Source organism: Suricata suricatta, chromosome 8 (assembly GCF_006229205.1).
Source record: "Suricata suricatta isolate VVHF042 chromosome 8, meerkat_22Aug2017_6uvM2_HiC, whole genome shotgun sequence".
In the NCBI taxonomy this organism is placed as follows: domain Eukaryota; kingdom Metazoa; phylum Chordata; class Mammalia; order Carnivora; family Herpestidae; genus Suricata; species Suricata suricatta.
The window spans coordinates 48,854,691-48,871,727 of NC_043707.1; the positions used below are offsets into that span (position 1 = coordinate 48,854,691).

Genomic DNA, 17,037 nt, shown 5'->3' on the forward strand with positions numbered 1-17,037 from the left:
AAAGACAAAGATGCCTATTACTGCTTCCATACAAAAGAGTACTAGAGGTTGTAACCAGTGTAGCAAGAGGTCCTAACCAGTGGAAGCAAAGTTGTAAAACGTATAAGGATTTTAAGAGAAGATATAAAACTACCTTTACTTATCCAGGATATGATTGAAAAAAAGCATCCAAAAGAATCTTCAAGTAAACTACTGGAATTATCAAAAAGGCTTAACAAATTCCTGACTACGGGATCAACAAAATAAAATCAACTGTTAGCCTAATAAATTAGCAATTATAAAATATATATTTTTTTAAATTTTTAAATGTTTTTTATTTATTTTTGAGAGGCAGAGAGAGACAGTGTGAGAGGGGAGGGTCAGAGAGAGAGGGAGACACAGAATCCAAAGCAGGCTCCAGGCTCTGAGCTAGCTGTCAGCACAGAGCCCGACGCGGGACCTGAACCCACGAACCATGAGATCATGACCTGAGCCGAAGCCGGATGCTTAACCAACTGAGCCACCCAGGCACCCCTAAAATATAATTTTTAAGAGACAGCATATGCGATAGCAATAAAAACTAAAAGACACCTAGGATAGAACTAAAAGATACCCTGATCGAACAAAGAAGTGCAAGAGAAAAAGCATATGGAGAACATAATAAAATATTATTGAGGGGCTCTTGGGTGGCTCAGTTGTTCAAGCACCCAACTCTTGATTTTGGCTCAGGTCATGATCTCACAGTTCATGAGTTCGAGCACGTGAGGCCCTGTGCTGACAGTGCAGAGCCTGCTTGAGATTCTCTCTCTTTTTCTCCCTCAGCCCCTCTCCTCCCTCTCTCTCTCAAAAATAAATAAACAAACATTTAACTAAAAACATTATTGAAAAGTATTTCCTAAAAGACCTAAGTAGCTGGAGAGTTATACTCTGCTTTTAGATTGGAAAAGTCATAATCATAAAGATGCCTATTCTCCCGTATTGACTTGTAGACTTAATGCAATCCCAGTAAAAAAAAAAAACCAAATGTACATAGTATTGCAAGGGAAAAATAACAGCAGAAAATGTAGAAAAATTTGCTTTACCAGACATTAAGTTAGATATTAAGGGGGCACCTGGCTGGCTCAGTCAGAAGAAAGTGCAACTCTTGACCTTGAGATGGTGAGTTTGAGTCCCTTGTTGGGTATAGAGATTACTAAAAAATATAAATAAATGTAAGAAAAAAGATAGGTATCAGAACTACAGTGATTAGAGGGCGCCTGGATGACTCAGTCAGTTAAGCATCTGACTTCAGCTCAGGTCACAATTTCATTTTTTTTCCAGGTCATGATCTCATGATTCATGGGTTCGAGCCCTGCCTCAGGCTCTGTGCTGACAGTTTGGAGCCTGGAACCTACTTCAGATTCTGGGTCTCCCTCTCTCTCTGCCCCTCCCCTGCTCATGATCTCTCTCTCTCTCTCTCTCTCTCTCTCTCTCTCTCTCTCTCTCTCTCTCTCTCAAAAATAAATAAACATTTAAAAAATTTTAAGTAAAAATAAAAAGTAAAATAAAACTATAGTGGTTAAAAGGTATAGTATAGCCAGAAGGGAAGTTAAGTAGACTTCTGGTACATCTCAGAGACACAACTGCACATTTGATTTTGAACAGCTAGAACTTCAGATCATTGGGGAAAGGACAGACTTTTCAATAAATGGAGCTGAGATCATTAGACAATCATACAGGGGAAAAAATGAAACTGGATCCCTTCTCATACCATATACAAAAATCAATTCAAGACTTAATTCTAAAACCATGAAGTTTTTAAAAAGGAACAGTAAAGACTATCTTTTTCATTTTAAAATACAGAAGGCTATCTTAAAACAAACAAACAAAAATCACTCACCATAAAAGAAAACAATGATAAATATGAATACATCAAAATAAACTTTCATTCTCAAAAGGTATGTAAAAAAGATATTCACAACATACATAACTAACAAAGTATCCCGAAGTTGCAAAGAATTACTACAAATCAATGAGGTAAGGCAAGCAATCCAAAAGAAAAATCGGCATAAAATTTTAAGGTGCACTTCAAAAAAAATACAAATAGCTAGAAAGCATGTGAGACGTTGTTTTAGCTCATTATGTGTCAGGAAAGTGAACTATTGAAACCACAATGAAATACCATTACACTTATCAGACTGATGAAAATTATGAAACCTGACAATCCTGAGTGTTGGTAAGAAAATGGGGCAATGAGGGGCACCTGGGTGGCTCAGTTGAGCAACCGACTTTGGCTCAGCTCATGATCTCACAGTTCGCAAGTTCGAGCCCCACACCCTGCTCACTGCTGTCAGCGGATCCTCTGTCTCCCTCTTACTTCTCCTCCCCAAATTGTGTGCACGTGCTCTCTCTCTGTCTCTCTCTCAAAAAAAAATATAAACATTTACAAAATTCAAAAAAAAAAAAAGGAAAAGAAATAGAGCAATGAGATATCTCATCAAAGGCTAATGAGAATGGGAATTAGCATAACCACTTTGGAAAACAGCATGGGATTATCTAATAAAGCTGAAAATGTACATATATCATGATGCAGCAATTCCACTTTTTGGTGTACACCTTAGAGATAGGCATGCTTACGTACTGAGCACATGAACCAAGATGTAGACAGCAGCCTTATTATAATTGCCCAACAGTGGAAACAATCCAAGTATAATACTGAGCCAATAATCCAAATTATTTTTTTCATATAAAGCTTACAAAGGAAATTTCATTGAGAGATGCATACACAGACAGTAAACTATAAAGAAAAGGCAGTTATTCTTAGAAAAGCTAAGAGTAATGACATCTATGCAGGAGGAGGAGGAGAATGATTGTGATTGGTAAGGAACACACAGGGAACTTCCGGAGTTCTAGCAAAATCTGCTTCTTGACCTGGAGGGTGGTTACATGGGTTTTGGTTTACAACCAAAACGTTGACTTCTATTTTTTTACACTTTTCTTTATGTTATAGTTTGACAGAAAGGTTAAAACTGATAAATCTGCCAAAATGAATCCATAAGTTCCAAGAAAGAATTTAATGAAACTTGACAAGTTGATTCTAAAATTATAAAGAGCAAAGGTCCAAGAAGAAGTAAGACTATCTGTATAAAAAAAATGTTAAGTCAAGGGGCTGATTCTTCCAAACAATAAGACTTCTAAAATACTACTCTAGTTATTAAAAAAGTGGGGAAGAGGTATAGGGATAAACAATAAGAACAGAATAGAGTCCAGAAATCAAGTCACACCCACAGGGAGCTTGATATAAGACACAGGTCACAATACAAACAAATATGCTGGACTATAAAAAAAATAAAAGACCCCTAACTTACATTAATAATGAACATAAAACCCTAATGGAATAAAGACCTTGGGGTAGAGAAGGTAGACAGAAACTATTCCTCTTTGCTCACCAAATCTATTCTCTCATTCTCCCATAATAATCACGATGCAGAGAGGTCTTATAATGAAATTAATTTCTCACAATGGGATATAAGCAGAAATGTGGACTGTCAATTACAGTTAGGTTAGGTAGGCCTCTGCCAAGCCCTCCTTCACTTTCCTGCTGGTTGGAATTTGAATATGGCAGCAATTGAGCTTTGACTATGAGCTTTGGGCCATGGATATGCCCAAAGGGGTGGCAGACTCGCCAGATGGCATGAACCCGGGTCCCCGAATGCCTGTGTATAGCAAAGCCACCTCAGCAATCTTTGAGACTGTTTTGTGAGAGAATAAATGGTATCTGTTCTTTAATGAGCAGCATTTAGGGGTCTCTTTGTTCTGGCATCTCAGCCTTCACTGACACAAATATTTTGTTACCATGACTTAAAGAGCACCAACTAGATGGAAAACTGTGGATAAATCTGCCTATATTAAAATGAAAAATATCTATGCCACGAAACACCATAAATAATGTGAAAATAGGAGCTATGAATGAAAGAAGATTTTATAATGCCTACCCAGAGTATATAAGAAACTCCTCCTGGCGCCTGAATGGCTCAGTCGGTTAAGCGTCTGGCTCTTGATTTCAGCTCAGGTCATGATCTCACAGTTTGTGAGATCTGAGATTGACCCCCATGTCCGGCTCTGTGCTGACAAAAGCACAGAGTCTGCTTGGGATTCTCTCCCTCCCTCTCTCTCCGCCCCTCCCTGCTCGTGTTCTATCTCAAAAATAAATAAATATTTTTTAAAAATTCCTCACTTCAGTAGAGAAAAGTTAACCCACCAGAAAACAAAGAAAGGAAATAAACATGAAATCACAGAAGTAACCAAATGACCAACTAAACATCATAAAAAATATTCAACTTTAATATTAATCACAGGAATGCAAATTAAAACTACCCCCAAAATACCATTCACACCTAAAAACTGACAAATGTAACACAAATATTAAAGTCTAACAATGCCAAATGTTGACCATGAGCAACAGGAACTCTTACACACTGTTTTTGTTGCAGCTTTAATTAATATAACGACTTTGAAGAATAACTGGGAAAGATCTAGCAAAGTTGAAGATTCATATTACTATAATCCAGTAATTTCATTCACTGGTATATATCCTATAGAACCTCTTTTTTTTATTTTAATTTTTAAATTATTTATTGTTTAATTTACATCCAAGTTAGTTAGCATAGAGTGCAACAATGATTTCAGGAGTAGATTCCTTAACGCCCCTGACCATTCAGCCCATCTCCCCTCCCACAACCCTTCCAGCAACCCTCTGTGTGTTCTCTATGTTTAAGAGTCTCTCATGCTTTGTCTTCCTCCCTGTTTTTACATTATTTTTGCCTCCCTTCCCTTATGTTCATCTGTTTAGTATCTTAAATTCCTCATAGGAGTGAAGTCATATATTTGCCTTTCTCCGAATGATTTCATTTAGCATAATAGCCTATATATATATATATATATATATCTTTCTTTATCCGTTCATCTGTCAGTGGACACTTGGGCTTTTCCAATACTTTGGCTATTGTCAATAGCGCTGCTATAAACATTGGGGTGCATGTGTTCCTTGGGTAAATACCTAGTAATACAATTGCGGGGCTGTACAGTAGTTCTATTAATACTTTGAGGAAACTCCATACTGTTTTTGAGAGTGGATACATGAGTTTGCATTCCCACCAGCAGTGCAAAAGAGATCCTCTTTCTCTGCATCCTCACCAACATTTATTATTTTCTGAGTTGTTAATGTTAGCCATTCTGACAGGTGTGACGTGGTATCTCATTGTGGCTTTGATTTGTGTTTCCCTGATGATGAGTGGTGTTGAGCCTTTTTTCATGTGTTGGTTGGCTTTTTGGATGTCTTCTTTGGAGAAGTGTCTGTTCATGTCTTTAGGCCATTTCTTCACTGGATTATTTGTTTTTTGGTGTTGAGTTTGATAAGTTCTCTGTAGATTTTGGATACTAACCCTTTATCTGATATGTCATTTGCAAATATCTACTCCCATTCCATTGTTTGCCTTTTAGTTTTGCTGATATTTTTCTTCACTGTAAAGAAGCTTTCTCTTTTGATGAGGTCCCAATAGCTCATTTTTGGTTTTATTTCCCTTGCCTCCAGAGGTGTGTTGAGTAAGAAGTTGCTGCAGCCCAGGTCAGAGACGTTTTTGCCTGCTTTTTCCTCTAGAATTTTAATGGCTTCCTGTCTTACATTTAGGTCTTTCATCCATTTTGAGTTTATCTTCGTGGATGGTGTAAGAAAGTGGTCCAGGTTCATTTTTCTGCATGTCACTGTCCAGTTTTCCCAGCAACATCTGCTGAAGAGACTGATTTTATTCCATTGGATATTTTTTCCTGCTTTGCCAAAGATTAGTTGGCTATACATTTGTGGGTCCATTTCTGGGTTCTCTGTTCTGTTCCATTGATCTGTGTGTTCTTGTGCCAGCACCATGCAGTCTTGATGATTACAGCTTTGTAACACAGCTTGAAGTCTGGGATTGTGATGCCTCCTGCTTTGGTTTTCTTTTTCAGGATTGCTTTGGCTATTTGGGGTCTTTATGGTTCCATACACATTTTAGGATTGTTTATTCTAGCTCTGTGAAGAATGCTGGTGTTACTTTGATAGGGACCGTTATCCTAGAGAAACCCTTATATATCAATATAGTTGAGTGTTAATTGCAGGGTAATTTGTAATAATTGAAAGCTGAATCCTAACTATCATTTATTTTTTTAATGTCTATTTTTGAAAGAGAGAGAGAGACAGAGTGCAAGGGAGGGGCAAAGAGAGAGAGGGACAGAGGATATGAAGCAGGCTCCACACCAACAGCAAAGAGCCCGATGAAGGTCTCGGGTCTCACAAACCGTGAAATCATGACCTGAGCTGACGTCGGACACTCAACTGACTGAGCCATCCAGGTATCCCTTAAGTAACTAGAATTTAAATAAAAATCTGGAAAAAAAAAAAAAGAAATTGGAATCAACCTAAAAGTCCACTAACAAGAAAACAGATGTAGTAGCACCTAAAATGAATCTCAAAACTTAATGACAAATGGAAAAAAGCCAACTGCTGACGGATATGTCTCATATGTCCAAAATACAGTTTTAAATCTGCAAAAAAAATCTTACACAGCAAATATGTAATAAAAGCATGCATATAAATGGTAAACACCAAATTCAAGAATGTTGTGGCCTCTGTGGACAGAGGTGGGGAATGGGTTCTTGTGTGTGTGTGTGTGTGTGTGTGTGTGTGTGTGTGGTATGTGTGTGAGCACATGCTTAGGATTGTTTTTATATGGGAAGAAATCAACCTTTTCATGTTCCCTCTAGAGAGGGAAACAAAACTCCATGAAAGACCCTTTTGATATTCGATGCGCTTGCAAACAGTCCTATTTACAATTCTGCTTGAATTTAGTCTCCTTCCCTACATTGTAATTTTTTTTCAAGGTATCCTCAAACATTCATTATGGTCCTTAAATCTCAGCAGGTATCAGAATCACTTGAAGGGCTTGTTAATAAACAGATTGTTAGGCTGCGCCCCAGCGTTTCTAATTCTGTAAGCCTGGGGTAACACTGGAGAACCTGCATTTCTAACAAGTTCCCAGGTGACGCTGATGCGGCTGGCCCACGGACCGTATTTTGAGAGCCACGCTCTGAGAGCTACTGTGAAGTCTCTTCTATGCAGCACGTGTGTTTTTGTGGTCGTAGGGAGTTAGACGAAGAAGCGGAAAAAAACGTTAGCTGTCTCCACATTGACCTTGGGCTAAGGCCAGCACAGAAGCTCATAATTCTAGGTGGCAAAAAGAAGTGCTGACAGGACAGCAGGTGCGAGCCAGGCGTCAGCGCAATGACTTTGATAGGAACCCCATTTCCCCTAAAGGTGCGCCTGAACAGGTACGTATGACAATAAAACTGGCTGGGGAAATAACTTCCCATCAAACCGTGCCCTCTCCCCTCTGCTGTCCTCAGCATAAACTCTAGTTTCACACCATACGATGTCGGGGAGGAGGCTGTAAATGCTGACTCCATTGTGTACCCAACAAACCAACCTGTCCCCGGGCTGCTGGAGCTTCTGAGCTAACCAGATAGTCCCATTTTCTTGTTTTCAGCTAGCTGGGCCACTCCCCAGGCCTGTTCCTTTATCCAAGGCTGGGGAGTGGGGGTGGAGGGGGACCAGCTCTCACTATGGATGAGACACTTGTGATGATTTAATGGGCTCTTGGGAACCTGAGGGCTTGGTCATTCCCAGCAATCAGCAGGAGCAATCGTGCGTTTCTGGGCCCTCCAGCTTCAGCTTCACTCTGCTCACTAGCCTTCCAGGCCTGGAATGTACCCACCAACTCTTTAGCTGACTAAAAGCCCAGGGAAATTGTGTGCGTGCCTGCATTGTGTGTGTGTGTGTGTGTGTGTGTGTGTGTGTGTGTGTGCGCGCCCATGTTCAAGGGGGAAGTGAAGGCCAGTGCACGGAAAGCCAGAGGCCTCAGGCTGATTATTATCTTCAGGCCAGAGCCTTCCAGCCCCTAAATGGGACCCTGGTGATCTGCCAACCAGCCAGACTCTCATTCTGTATAATGAAGTTCTCACTGATTATCTATCGTGTTGATGTCCTACGAGACTGGGGCCCAGAGAGTTCATCTCCTGCCAACCCCAGGTCCTTGTTCCGCTCCCCTGTGGAAATGAGGGTGCCCTTGAAACTCACTTCCCCAAGCATAACGGTGGTCCCACAAGGGACGCTGGTCCTGGGGCTGAACTGAAGTGACAGCAACAGTTGCTAATTGGACTAATGAGAGGCCTAGGCGGGGAGAGAAGGAGAAGCTGGAAGAGCGAGAAAGAGGGGGATGAAGACAGGAACACCATACAGCACAGGAGTTCAGGACTGGATTTCGGATTGGAACAGGCAGCTCCTTCTCTGAGCCTTTGGGGAGTGGGCAGGTGGGGGTTGGAACTGATTGCGCAAAACTCCTATGTTTTATAAGAAACATGCCAATTTTTCATCAGCAAACTGTAACCGTCCCCATTTCCTGTATGCCCGTGTCCGGGCACCGTACTGTTTTATGTGCATGATGTCAGCTCATCTTTACAAGATTCCATATGAGACAGGAATCCTTATATTCATTTTGCCCAGGAGAAAACAGAAGCCCAGTGAGGTTTGCCCAAAGTCACACGTGTAATAAATAACAGAGCCCAAACTCTGAACCACTGCCACTGTGGAACGGGAACGCTCATGAGGCTCCAGGTACAGGTACAGGCCGCACTTACAGAGCCTTCCTCTTTCCAAGCAGATGGTGCTTTAACAGCACCTCCAACCCTATGAAGCAGGCAGTTTATGTTCCCTTTCTTACAGGTGAGGAAATTTAGGCTCAGACAGGTAAAGTCATTTGCCTATGGCCACACAGCCAGAAAGTGTCAGTGCTCTCCTCTACCAGGAACTCTGACCCTTTTTCCCTTGCCTCCCTTTATCTCTCTTTGCTCCAACCTCCTTCCAGCACCCAGCATAAGAGAAGGCCAGCTGCCTGGATGGTGGTGAGGTCTACTTTGCTGCAGAGGAGGCTCCGGTTTCCCGGAGGGGATCAGAACCGCCAGGAGATTTAGGCTGTGGAACCACAGCCAGAGGCAAGTGTAGAGGACAAGTCAGGACTGGAGGCTTGTGAAGGCTTGTACCTCATGCAAATGCAGAGGTTCCTCCAGGGCAACCTAAACCTGGCTCCATCCCCTCTCCAGGTAGAGGCTGGAAGGAGTTATTAATAGCATGAAGTTCTCTTCGACATTGTAAGATCTAAATGTTTTTTTTTTCCTGTCAGTGAGGCCAGTGGGGTAAGCTGCACCGGCTGCTTCCTGTTTGTCCTCACAAAGCAGTTCCAGCTGATCAGCCACCGGGAACCTGCTGCTTAAGCAGCTGGTAATGGACTGCAAAGCAGGGCAGCTCGAGGAGGGCCTGCCAGGCAGGGGTCAGCACCCTCCTGGGACCTGGGGCCTGCCCTGCAGAGAGGAACCAAGGATTAAGAACACAGGAGCATGGCTGATGTGTGCATATCTAGCTATCCTCAGCACTTCCCTTGTTTTTTTGCAAAAAAAAAAAAAAAAAAAATGCCTGTAGGCAAGTTCAAATCACCCAGAAGAATACAAAGTAAAAAGCGAAACTTTGCCTCATCCGCCAGGGACAACCACTGCTATTCACTATCTTTTCATATCGTTTTCTGCTAAATCTTGGTATAAATATGAGCTGACCCTTTTAAATTTTGTATTTATTACAAAATGGGATCTCTATGGAGCACCTGGGTGGCTCAGCTCGCTAAGCGTCAGACTTTGGCTGAGGTCACGATCTCGCAGTCTGTGAGTTCAAGCCCCGCATTGGGGCTTCAGCCTGGAGCCTGCTTCAGATTCTGAATCTCCCTCTCTGCCCCTCCACCATTCACGCTTTCTCTCTCCTCTCTCTCTCTCCCCCCCCAAATAAACATTAAAGAAAAAACATGATCGCTAGACTGATCTCCAATGCAAAAACTAGCTCCTCAAAATGTTACCACAATTTACATTCCAACTGTGTATAAAAAAGGCACATTTTCTTCCATCTGAGCCAACAGTGCCTTGTTCTGTAGTAAAACAACTTGGCACTATGTAAATTGTAAAACTCATAAAAAGGCCTCTCCCACTCTTTCCCTTTCCTCTGTCCTTTCCTCTGCTTTCTATTAAATTCACGACCTCTGACCCATGCATGTTATACAGAATCCAAAGATTTGTTTGTTGATGAGAAAGCAAGGGGAGGGGGAACTCAGGGCTCATCACTGGGGAGACACAGAAATGCAGCATTACTCTGTAAGAGATGATACCAACCCATCACACATATTTACAGCTCATTCGCTGGCAAAATACATATGTTCAAGACTCCTCACTGCATTTGGGATTTCATTTGATCCTCAGATAATCATGCAGTTAGAAAAAGCAAGCATTGGGGCGCCTGGGTGGCTCAGTCAGTTAAACGTCCGGCTTCGGCTCAGGTCATGATCTCACAGTTTGTGGGTCCAAGCCCCCCGTCGGGCTCTGTACTAACAGCTCAGAGCCTGGAGCTTGCCTTCAGATTCTGTGTCTCCCTCTCTCTCTGACCCTTCCCCACTCATGCTCTGTCTCTCTCTCTCAAAAATAAATAAAGATTAAAAAATGAAAAAAACAAAAAAGCAAGCATCATTTTCCCATTTTAGAGATGACAAAAAGGAGTTAACAAATTTAGGTTGATATGCCGAAGGTCACAGTGCTAGCCCTGTTCTCTCCACAGCTTTTATATGTGTATGAAATACAGGTGTGTGTATAGATATAAACACCAAATGCACAGTGTGCAATTTGCGAACACACACTTAAGTCACACCCCATTTTACACCTACAGATAAATACCAGGTGTAATCTCTGTGTGTGTCATATAATGTATATAAAATGCGGTAGGTGGCATAAGAGACAGTAAGAGGTGGTTTGAAAACAAAGTCCCAAGAGACACTAAGTGGCTTAGTTACGAAACCCCACCCAAATGGCACCGGGTAGGGCCTGACAAAAAAATGTATCAGGGCCTAAAAAGGGTTAGGAAATGGACAATAAGTGTGATCTCTTACACTCATGGCTCCATCACAATGTATAGCAGGTTAAGTGCATGGAATTGTGGAGTCCGACATACCTGGGTTCAAGTTCCATTTTAACCACATGGTAGATGCATGACCTTGGACAACTAAGCTAAGTTCTCTGGGCCTCAGTTTTCTCACCTGTGAAAAAGAGAGATTATTCTCTATCTCATAAGATAGTTGAGTGGATGCAATGAGATAATGCATGTAAAACACCTTGCAATGTGCATGGAACATGTAAATCTCAATTAGTGTTGGTTATTATTAATTTTTATTGCATGTCTGCCTATATTCTTTTCTGTTTAGATTCAGAACACTTCAACTGTACATAAAACCAAACCTGAGAATGGAGAAGTGGCATTAATGAAAGATAAAAGCAGTGTGGTTCTCAGCCCTGGGTGCCCACTAGAATCATCTGGCGAACTGGAAACGCAATGGTGATGTCTTGGCCAGTGAAATCAGAGTCTCTGAGCATGTTAGGGATCACTGGATTAAACAGAGGCTGCCGAGAGTATGAGGTTTAGGGGTGCACTGACAACGATGAATGAGGTTATGTGAAAACCAAGGCTTTCCCTGAGCGAGTCCTCTGAACCTCTAATACATGACTGCAAAAGATGGCTGTTCATTGACCCCTTTTCACTTTTCCAGGAGTCCTTTTATTTACGTTTGGAGGTCTGTGTGGTCCTAGGGAAGACAACTCCTTTCCTAAATCCAGAGGTCAAGCAGTCGGCCCTGGAGGCTAAGGTAATCACTGCATTTTATCCACTGCCACTATGATTGATTTAAAGGGTACATGTGACCAAAGCCATTGTAATCAGGGTGACTCTCAGACAAAGACAAAGACGCTCTCTTTCCTGCTGAGTGTGAATGAGAAAGCAGGTAGCCCTGAGAGCTGTGTTTAGCCATCCTGGGACCCCAAAGGGAGTCAGCTCTAGTAAGAAGAGAGCAGGGAAGAAGGAGGGGCTTTGTTTTTGCTGCTAGATTGAGCCTCACCTGAAACTAACATCATGTGCTGGTAAATTCCTTATGCAACTCCATTTTTCTCTCAGCTGCAATGAAAAGCATCCCAACAGAGTACTCCTCCTGTGAGTAGCAATAACAATGGACAAGCGAGCATACCTGGTGTTCTTTCTATTTCACAGGAAAACAGCAAGTATCTTGAACTTGTCGAGGTGAGTTAAACCAGCATGGTTGCCACAGCTCTGACCCTGTTACTCGGCTCCCCCACTTCCTGTGGCGCCTCAGCTCCCGGCAGAGCCTCTCACAGCTGGCTCTGCTCTCACCTCCGGCTGCACCACCCTTTCCTCATTTCAAACTATTTCTTTCCTCCAAACCCGATATGCTTTTGTGTTTCATTTTCCATTGCCTTTTATGCCTGCCGTTCCCTTTACGTGCCATCTCTTTTGCCCTTCTCTCTATGGATGATCCCACCTGCCCTTCAAGGTCCATGATTTGGTTTGAGGTAATGATTCCAAAATAACAAGATCATTTTGAATACTGACTCTGTTATCTAACTCATTAAATGTTGCTCCCAAATGCGTCATCTAGAAATTTAATAAAAATGCTTTCTTAAGTCTTCGACGCCATGCAGGACAGTATGAAAGGCCTTGAATCAGTTCATATTGACATGAGTGATTTAACTCATGTAACCCAGCATACCATATTAGAATCTTGTCACATTTTTCATCATTTCTATAATGATATCAACTGACTCTTGCTAAAATCAAGATAAGGTGTAACTATTACCTCTCCATCTGGTAATCTTATCATAAAATAAAATATAATTTGACATGAAACATTCCTAGAAGCCTCAAACTCATTCCAAATGTGAACAGCTTTCTTTATGAAGTATCCACAGAACATTTAATACACAATTTAATATACTAGTAATGTATTTAATATATTATTTGGGGATCAGTTTTTCCCTGTGCACAACATCCTACCTCTTGGTATGAGTTTTTGGAATCTGCCCTTCTCTCATTTATGAAATTTATGATGTTTGCCATCCTTCTGACACCCTTTTATTTTCACTACAACATCTCAAGAATATTTAAAGTTAAAATGAGTAAAACTTTATGCTTAAAGATAGAAAATTGCTGGTAGATTCATGATACCACCCACGTATCATTTTACTACTATGGCGTATAACTCTCTGGGCCCAGAAACTTGAAGGGAAGTATGTATGTATGTATTTTTTATTTTAAGTAGGCCCTATGCCCAACATGGGACTTGAATTTACTGCCCCAAGATCAAGAGTCACATGCCCTATGGACTGAGTCAGCCTGGTGCCCCTTGAGAGGCATTTTTAAAATGCTTACTTACCATCTCCTTACTCTCTCCTACTCCAATTTCTTCTTAGCATTGACCTTCAAGTCTTTACACTTGCTATGTTACTCCTTTTTACTCTGCAGTGACCAGAGTTTTGTCCTCAGGGCTTCTTTAATTTGCAAAAGAAAAATAGAAAACAAACAAATAAATAAAAATCAGTCCTGGCACACATTCCTTTTTGTTATCTCTCTCTATTAATTTTAAATTTGATAATTTAAAATTTGTTCACCAGGTATTTGATATATAACTTTTAGATTTTGAGTAACAAATTTGAATAAAAAATAGCATATTAATATCTAGTGATGTTTCAGAATATATTAACCATGAGTGACCATAGGCAAGTTATTTACCCTCTCTCAGTTTCTTCATCCATAACAATGGAACAGTGACCCTCATGCACTCTTGGTAGAACTGTAAGTTGTGGGGGTGCCTGGGTGGCTCAACTGGTTAAGTGTCCAACTCTTGATCTTGGCTCAGGTCATGATATCTCATGGCTCGTGAGATCGAGCCCTGCCTGGGCTCTGTGCTGATAGGGCGGAGCCTTCTTTAGATTCTCATTCTCCCTCTCTCTCTCTGCCCCTCTCCAGCTCTCTCTTTCTCTCTCTCTCAAAATAAATAAATAAACATTAAAAAAAAAAGAAATTTAAACTGGTTCATCGACTATGGAAAACAGTATGAAAGTTTCTCAAAAAATTAAGAGTAAAAATACCATACAATCCAGTAATCCCACTTCTGGGTATGTACCCGAAGAAAACAAAAATATCAATGCAAAGAAATATATGTACCCCTTTGCTTATTGCAACATTATTTACAATAGCCCAGATGTTGAAGCAACCCAGCTGTTCATCAGTAGATGAATGGATTAAGAAGATATGATATACAAAAATAGACACATAGATCAATATAACAGAATAGACAGCCTAGGAATAAATCCATGATTACATGGTCAATTAATCTACAACAAAGGTGGCAAGAGTATACAATGGGAAAAAGTCTCTTCAACAAATGGTGGTGGGAAAACTGGACGGCCACATGCAAAAGAATGACACTGGACTACCAGCTTACACCGTATCCAAAAATAAACTCAAAATGGATTAAAGACCTGATATCTGAAATCATAAAATTCCAAAAGAAAATACAGGCAGTAATCTCTTTAATGTCAGCCACAGAAACATTTTCGGTATGCCTCCTTTGGCAAAGGAAACAAAAGTGAAAATAAACTATTGGGACTATATCAAAATAAAAACCTTTTGCACAGCAAAGGAAACAATCAACAAAACAAAAAGGCAGCCTACCGAGTGGGAGAAGATATTTGCAAATAATATTTTGGATAAGGGGTTAATATCAAAAATATATAAAGAAGTTACACGACCTAACACCAAAAACACACAAATAATCCAATTAAAAATGGGCAAAAGCCATGAACATTTTTCCAACAGACACATGAAAAGATGCTCAACATCACTCATCACCAGAGAAATGCATTTCAAAACTACAATGAGGTATCACCTCACACCTGTCAGAATAGCTAAAATAAAAATCACAAAAAATAAGAAGTATTAGTGAGGATATGGACAAATAGAACCCTTGTGTAGTGTTACTGGGAATGCAAGCTGGTGCAGGCACTGTGGAAAACAGTAGGGAGGTTCCCTCCAAAATTACCATTGAATTACTATATGATGCAGTAATTCTACTACTGAGTATTTGCCCAAAGAAAATTAAAACACTAATTTGATAAGATATATGAACCCTTATGTTTATTGCCACATTATTTACAACAGCCAAGATATGGAAACAGCCCAAGTATCCATCCAGAGATGAATGGATAAAGTTGTGGTGTGGATGTGTATGTACGTGTATGTATATGTGTGTGTAGCTATGGATATAGATATGCAATGGAATATTACTCTGTCATGAAAAAAGAATGAAATCTTGCCGTTTGCACCAACATGGATGTATCTAGACGGTATAATGCTAAGTGAAATTAGCTAGAGAAAGACAAATATCATATCACATCTGAGTTCACTCATATGTGGATTCTAATAAACAAAACAAGGGCACCTACATGGCTCAGTGGGTTAAGTAGCTGACTTTGGCTCAGGTCATGATCTTGCAGTTCACCAGGTCAAGCCCCATGTCAGGCTCTGTGCTGACAGCTCAGAGACTGGACCCTGCTTCCGATTCTGTGTTTCCATCTCTCTCTGCCCCTTCCCTGCTCACGCTCTGCCTCTCTCTCTCTCTCTCTCCCCCTCCCTCACTCTCTCTCAAAAATAAATTAATAAATAAGCAAACAAACATTAAAAAACAAAACAAATGAACAAACATAACAGAAACAGACTCATAAATACAGAGAACAAACTGGTGTTTGTGAAAGGGGAGTGGGATGGGGTGGCAGACTAAATAGATGAAGGAGATTAAAGGTTAGGAACTTTCAGTTATAACATAAATAAGTCATGGAGAAGAAAAGTACAGCACAGGGAATATAATCAATAATATTGTAATAGCATTGTATGGTGACAGATGGTAACTACACTTACCATGGAGACCATTTTGTAATGTATATAAATGTAAAGTCAGTATGTTTTAACCTGAAACCTGTAGGTCAACTATACTTCAATTTTTAAAAAATGGAATAGTTCCAACTTCATAATGTTATTATGAGGAGTAAATAAATTTGTGTACCTAAGGTCTCACAAGGGTATATGATACATAGTATTATGTGTTGTTTGCTCATTGTTAGCCCAAGGCACCTGTGGGTGTTACAGACTTTACTGAAGATCTGGGGACAGGAAGGGATTTATTTTACAGAAACACAACCAAAGTGAATTTGATCATCATTTCTTCCCGAACGCCTCCTTGTTTATTTAATTTTCAGGCGTCCCCTTCCTTTGCTCTCCGGGGAAACTCACTCTATTATGCAAAACAACTGACCTCTTCACCCACTACTCAACCCCAGGCCTTCTCTGCAGACTGAGCTCCTCTAACTTTCAAGCATTTTTCCCAGAGCCAACTCCTCAGGGCCACTTAGAAATCTTTTCATTTCTCCTTCCTCAATAGCTCCTGGGAGGACTAAGGACCAAGAGAGAGACTTCTATCCATATCAAAGTGCATTCCGTCACCTCCATAAGCAGGAAGCAGCAGCAACAATCAATTCTGGTCTTAAATGGCAATTTTAGTTATCGAAATTTAGAAATAAACATTTCATGGGCAAAAGACATGAACAGACACTTCTCCAAAGAAGACATCCAGAGGGCCAACCAACACATGAAAAAAGGCTCAACATCTCTCATCATCAGGGAAATAGAAATCAAAGCCACAATGAGACACCACCTCACACCAATCAGAATGGCTAAAAATAACTCAGGCAACAACAGATGTTAGCGAGGATGTGGAGAAAGGGGAGCCCTCTTGCGCTGCTGGGGGGAGTGCAAACTGGTGCAGCCGCTCTGGAAACCAGTGTGGCGGGTCCTCGAAACATTAAAAATAGAACTACCCTACGACCCAGCAATTGCACTAGTAAGTATTTATCCAAAGGATACACGTGTGCTGTTTCAAAGGGACACATGGACCTCAATGTTTATAGCAGCGCTATCAACCGTAGCCAAAGTATGGAAAGAGCCCAAATGTCCATTGATGGATGAATGGATAAAGAGGATATGGTACATATATACAATGGAGT

The 17,037-nt window shown here is 40.8% G+C and overlaps 1 protein-coding gene across 3 annotated transcripts in view; it reads right to left on the minus strand.

Moving 5' to 3' along the window:
- LRIG2 (leucine rich repeats and immunoglobulin like domains 2) overlaps positions 1–17,037 on the minus strand; it is a 98,018-nt gene that overhangs the window by 71,293 nt on the left and 9,688 nt on the right. For all 3 annotated transcript variants that reach the window (XM_029946086.1, XM_029946087.1, XM_029946089.1), the window contains 2 exons: positions 13,353–13,467; positions 11,087–11,171 (listed from right to left, as the gene is read on the minus strand). In XM_029946086.1, the coding sequence (XP_029801946.1) occupies positions 11,087–11,103 (17 nt within the window). In that variant the 5' untranslated portion in view covers positions 11,104–11,171; positions 13,353–13,467. The remainder of the gene's footprint in view (positions 1–11,086; positions 11,172–13,352; positions 13,468–17,037) is intronic.